The sequence below is a fragment of the Benincasa hispida genome, chromosome 7 (assembly GCF_009727055.1).
Source record: "Benincasa hispida cultivar B227 chromosome 7, ASM972705v1, whole genome shotgun sequence".
Lineage (NCBI taxonomy): Eukaryota > Viridiplantae > Streptophyta > Magnoliopsida > Cucurbitales > Cucurbitaceae > Benincasa > Benincasa hispida.
In genome coordinates this window covers 33740871-33747571 of record NC_052355.1, presented here as the reverse complement: position 1 = coordinate 33747571, position 6701 = coordinate 33740871, and the positions used below count along the sequence as shown (strand labels likewise).

At 29.0% G+C, this 6701-nt stretch overlaps 1 protein-coding gene across 1 annotated transcript; it reads left to right on the top strand.

Annotated features, from left to right (window-relative positions):
* The first annotated feature begins 1616 nt into the window (after positions 1–1616).
* On the top strand, positions 1617–2113 carry LOC120082116 (low temperature-induced protein lt101.2). The gene is made up of 2 exons (XM_039037350.1): positions 1617–1785; positions 1895–2113. Exons 1-2 carry the CDS (start codon positions 1705–1707, stop codon positions 1976–1978), a joined length of 165 nt encoding a protein of 54 aa, XP_038893278.1. The 5' UTR covers positions 1617–1704; the 3' UTR covers positions 1979–2113.
* Positions 2114–6701: the final 4588 nt, after the last annotated feature.

The window sequence follows — 6701 nt, the reverse complement described above, 5'->3', positions numbered from 1 at the left end:
AAAGTTCATTTATATTTGTCAATGTTCTTATGTTGGGTTCAAAGTTGGTATAGGGGTAAATGTATAGTTATTTTTAGGGAAAAATACCTTTTTAGTCCTCAAGTTTTTGTTGGCCAACTGACCACAAATGACCTAAAATCGAATTCTTCATAGCTTGTAAATTTCAATTTGTGAGTTCGAACTATCCAAATACATTTTAGAGACTAAAATTTTGGATTATGGGTATATTCTTGGTGGATTAAATCTGATTCTAATCACTAAAACTCTTATATGGATTCAGATTGGGTGTGATTAGTCTCATGGAAAAGTTATTGTTGGTGTTCAATGATTTGTTTCGTGAAGTTACTTCACGAGACAAAGAACATAAATGATGTGAAGTGGAGGTCGTTGAGTTCATTTCTCGTGAAGTTTGTCTCGTGAAGTAACTTCACGAGACAAAAGATAGAAATGACATGAAGTTGAGTTACTTCAAAGACGAACTTCACGAGACGAAAGATAGAAATGATGTGAAGTTGAGTTCCTTGAGTTCATTTCTCGTGAAATTCGTCTCATAAAGTAACTTCACAAGACAAAAAGACAGAAATGACGTGAAGTTAAGTTCATTTCTTATGAAGTTCGAGCAAGATGAAGAAGATTCGAATAAATCATACATCTGTAATAATAAAAACATCCAAACATCAAAATATGACTTTTCTTATTGGTTAGAAAAATATTATGAATGACTATAGTTTTATCCTAAAATTTCAAAGCAACAAAATTTAAACCAAACTGAAAACAAAAGTCACAAAGAGGCCTTAAAAGAATTGCGTATGATATTTTCACTTACCTTTAACAGTAGGTTATTGAACACGAAACATTTTGAGATGTGGGTGGTGGTGGTGTGAAGAGGGGAGGAGAGATTGCATAAAATTCATTTATATTTATTTTTTTTTTTAAAAAAAGGAAAAAAACGTGAAAACCAAATTTGATGGATTTTTTATTAAAAAATAAAATAAAACCAAAATTTGAAATAGGAATTTTTAATTAATTTATGATAGTTTGGATTGACTTAATAAAATGCTTTTCAAAAAATTTATTTTTATTTAAACACTTTTAATAAAAATAGATTAAAATACTTTGGATAGTTGTCAAACACTCAATTTTTTTTTTAAAATGATTTATTTTTTAAATTAAATACTTAAAAATGTATTTTAAACACATTCATACTCAAGATAAGATAATCTTGTAATAATCATCTAAAAAGAGCGGAAAAAAAAAAAGGAAAACGAATTTTTCTCTTCTATAAACAGTATAGATGTGGATATCTTATAACTATTTGTATCACATACGATAAAAATATTCTAACTATGGAAAAAATAAAAATACCAATGAAAATATTTAGATATGGCTGAAAATTTAACATCAAGGCAAAATGTTAAAAAAGAACTTATCTCGAGAAACCATGTCAAAAATCTACACAATTTCTCAAGTGATTCGTACAAATAACCACTCAAAATCAAGATACGGCAAAAGTGTCACACGTGTTCTTCCATTTCCCACGTGTCATTTCCAAAAGCTTAAACCATTGCCACCTCCCCCCCCCCCACTAGCTTTTGGTTCTCCTCTCTCTGCTTTTACCTGCAGTTCCCTTCAAACATAAAAAACCCCCATTTTTGCCTTTGCTCCAAATTCCTCTTAGTTTTGGTTGTGAAAGAGAAGAGTATTATGGGTTCTGAAACTTTCGTAGAAATCCTATTAGCAATACTTCTACCACCACTTGGAGTTTTCCTTCGCTATGGCTGTGGGGTGATTATTATCTTCAACCTCTGTTTTTCATTCATTTTACAGAACTTGTGTTTCTTCTCTTTCAATTTGTGGTGTTGATCAGTTTTTTTTTGTGGATTTGCAAGTGCAGGTGGAGTTTTGGATTTGTTTGTTACTGACCATTTTGGGATATATACCTGGAATTATATACGCAATTTATGTTCTTGTTGGATAGAAAAGGGAAGGATTTAAAAGTGTAATTTTGTGAATCTCTGTTTTCAACTATAGGTTTACAAGGTTGTTTTGTTTGTTCATGGTTGTTTGGATGTAAGCTGTGGTAAATCAGTGAAGAATAGACATTTTTTCTCTTTGTTCTCTCTCCTTAAATGGAACTAATGTTTACAGTTTGATATCAAAAATTGTTCCAAGTTGATTCAGGAGATGCTCTGTTTGGATTTCTTTATCCAAGAACAAGAGATGAAAAACAGTCTTTTTGTTTTCTGACTTATCTATTTGTAGAATTTTTTTTAGTGGTGTTTGTATGACAAATTTAAAAGCTGGAAACAGTTGTTCATCATGTGTTTTTAGTAGTAGTTATAGATAGTGATTAGCCCAACAAAAAATATTTACAGAGAAGGGTTAGTTTTTGATTATGATGGAAAATGATAAATATAGTTCCATTGTTGGGGGAAAATGGATTAAAAGACCCAAATCGAAAGTTGAAAATGAAATTCTAAAATTAGTTAGGGTCAGTCGGGTAATCTTTTCGTTTTCTGTTTTTTATTTTTTAATAAATTACGTGGGCTTTTTTTATTTTTGTTTTTGTTTCTATTTTATTTAAAGTTGTCCTTAATATGTATCATGGTAAGTAATTGGCTAATTGGTAAGAATGGTGAGGAAGCATGTCCAAATCACTCATCAGATTTTTTTTTCTTTCTTTTATATTTCTTTTCTCCATATTTCTCTATATATATTTTTTTATATATATTTATTTTCTTCTTTATTTCTTTTATATTTCCTTTTCTCTCTACTTTTATATATTTTTAGAATTATTTCTCTTTTTTATTTATATTTATTTTCTTTATTGTTTATGGATTGAATTCTGATATATATATATTATTTTGATTTTGAAATTTGAATGTTGAAATATTTAGATTTATTATATTATTTGGATTTTCAAATTTTAAAATTTCACGCAAATTTAATTTTAAATTTTAAATTTTAAATTTTTAAAATATTTATATTTATATATTATTTTGATTTTTAATTTTCAATTTTTATTTTAAATATAAAATCAAAATATTAATAAATATAATAAAATTTTATCGTCTGTGATATTTTTTTATTATTTATAATATTTAAGAGTTTTGTCAATATAAATAATTCTTTTTCCGTATATATAAATATTTTTAAAATTTTAAATTTTGCCATATGTATCTTTATATATGGTTTAAAAATTTATTATTATTTTTTATTTTTTTAATTATATGGAATCAATTATAATTATTTATAAATATTTAAGAGTTTTGTCATATAAAATAATTCTTTTTCCGTATATATAAATATTTTTAAAATTTTAAATTTTGCCATATGTATCTTTATATATGGTTTAAAATTTATTATTATTTTTATTTTTTTTATATATGGAATCAATTATAATTTTACAATAATATAAATTTTTTTTACTAAGATATTTATTTAGGTTCATTCTAGTACTTTTATAACCACGATGTTAGGTTCATTTTAATAGATATTTAGGTAATAACATGATTGAGTTAGATTTGAGTTTACGATTTGATGAGAAATAATATTATAAATTAAATTTTAGTAAAATATGAAGGATAGAAATAATTGTATTAAAATAATATTATAAATTAAATTTTAGTAAAATATGAATGATAGAAATAATTGTACTATCGATATTAATTTACATCATATTTGATAGTTTAAATATTTGATAATTATACTGTATAGTTTAATCTTTTTATTTTATATAATTAGATTATATTTAAACTATAAAATATGAAAAAGAAAAATGTAAGAAAAAAAAATACAAGAAACGAGTAACAAGAAATAGTTATCGAATAAGGAAACAAGAGTAGTTATCAAACATATTTCTGTTTCTTCTTCTAAATAGAAAATAAAAAATAGGGAATGGAAAGATAAGAAACAGGAAATGGGAACGTTATCAAACGAGTCTTTAGTTTCTCCTTCTTCTCACCTCTCTTTTGTAATTTATTTCCTTTTTGTTCTTCTCTCTCACTTTCCATCTGCAAGATCACCGTTCTTTTTCTTCTTCGGTAAGATGAGTTCATGTTTTCTCTTTGGTGAGATCGTGCGACGAGCTTTGACGAGGCTTTCTTTCTCAGCTAACGTATTTTCTCCCTCTTTTTCATCATGTTACAGAGTGAGACCCAATGTGGAGAGAGACCAAAAGCGAAATTGTGAAAGTAAGGGAGAGTTTGAAGCTATGAAAGAAAGAGAGAACGAAAGAATGAGGAGGGAAAGAGTTAATTCGTGTGTGTGCAAGGTTTCATTTTAATAATTTGAATTTGGTCAAAATAGGACGAATTTCATCCTCTTATAATTTGAGTTATCCTTGTAGAAAAAAAAATCTCCATAAAGTCAAAGTGACAAGTTTAATTATAATTATAAATTGAGGCATCAAATTCTGGGTTGAATTAAATTTATAATTCAACCATGATCCTTGACAGTCATGATTATTACCTCAATCTTATGCATTTGCCCATCAATATTTTTCACATTTTCTTGAATTTTGTTTATAGTCTTAAATATATATAATCAATTATTGGAAATTACCTATAACGTCGGTTTAAAACCGAGATTAAGGATTCATATGTTTATCCACTAACTTATTCAATTTTCTAAGGTTTGAAAGGAAGTAAAGGTGCCATTTTTTCCTTCTTCCTTAAATTCCAGTCGCCAACCCCGTCTTCGTAGTCTCTTTCTCACTTCAACTCATTCTTACGCAATGATCCACAAAGATCTCTCTTTCACTCTCTCTCAGTAAATCTCCCACTGCCACACGTATCAAGTCCACGTCATCCACCATCGTTGTTATAACAATCTGACTTCCTATGACTCAAGTTAGGCCATTACTAAATGCATGCATGCGTGGAAGTTAAAATGACATACTTTTTATAGTGAAATAAATGCTAAATAAATAAGATAACTTAAAAGATCTTCATTAAATTCAAATATTAAAATCAAATGATAAAGTACCTATAAATCATAAATGGAAATAAATAAGTCTGAAAACAAATCTCAAACGATAAGTTTCAAATGTCAAGATCGAAAGTTAAAAACATAAAAGAACCTTAAAACATGAGCAGAAGCATTAAAAATGGTTCTTAATGACTCATTCATGGATTCCACTTGTCATTCACCGGCGCGTCCCTACCCTTACCTTAAACATAAATATGAGAAAGAGTAAGTATAAAATACTCAGTAAGTAACTCCACTATTGGGGTCAGGCTAGGCATCTATGTCCTCTATATGCCTACCTCTGGTGGAACATATAATCTGCTCTAGTCCTCATGGGACACATACATACATGAAAAACTGATTTATATCCTATTGTAGTTATTTATGCCCACTATCTTTGGTGAATCCCGAAGTAAACACAACCCTTGGTGAATCCCGAAGGAAACACAATATCTGGTGAATCGTGAAGGAAACACGATTTGATGAATCCCGAAGGAAACACAATCTGGTGAATCCCGAAGGAAACACAATCTAGTGAATCTCGAAGAAAAAATAATACCTAGTGGACATCTAACTAATCAGTAAAGACACTATCACAATCTCAACATCACAATTATCACAATATGATTTTATAACATACATATACACCTCAACATCATGGCTATACAACATGTATATACGCCATAATATCCTCATATCAAATTCAACCTCAGTGACTCAAGTATCATCTCTTACTAGCATGCAAGTATCTACGTGCACAATTAAATATTTTAGATTCTCATACAAGAACATATATCGGTCATACTATACTATCTGTTTATCATGCTATCGTTCTGTCCTGATATTCATCTATTATGCTAGCATATATATAGTGTCTGGCCCATGGGCAATTCCAGTAGTAAGATTACTTGCCTCGATACTAGATTCAGATATCGATCCAAGCGACAGTCTTCAATAATCAGTCTTTGAATTTAATTCCCCAATGAAGCCTGAGCAACAACCACCCTCAAGATTCCAATCTCCAAAATCTTCATTCGATCAGACCCTACTTCCAACTTTTAATCCCTTTCTCCCTTAAAAGTTTCAATTCACAAAGAATTTAACTAACCCCCTTCCATAATGAAATTAATTCTTGACATTAATTTCAAATTAAATTTGTGTGACATAACTCCCTTCCAAAATGAAATTAGTTCTTGACATTAATTTCAAATTAAATTTGTGTGACATAACCCCTTCCAAATGAAATTAATTCTTGACATTAATTTCAAATTAAATTTATGTGACAGAACCCCTTCTTCTAAAGTGAAATTAATTCTTGGCATTAATTTCCAAATTGAATAATTTCAATGTCAATCCATTAATTTCCCACAATTAAACTTAAGTCCAAAAATTTCAAAAATACCCTCAATTAATAAAAATGACTGAAATTACATAAATAATAAAAATTTAGGGTGTTACATTCTTCCCTCCTTAAAGAACTTTCGTCCTCAAAAGTTCATTTCTAAAAAAGCTCCGGGTACTGGGCCTTCATCTCATCCTCTCGCTCCTAGGTAGCCTCTTTGAACTGGTGATTCTACCACAAGACTTTCACAAATGCAATCTCCTTACGACGCAATATCTTTACATCTCCGACGAGAATCTCTATAGGTTTCTCCTTGTAGTTGTCATTCAACTGCAAGGGCTCAAAGTCAACTACATGAGACGGGTCTGTTACATACTTTCTCAGCATCGAA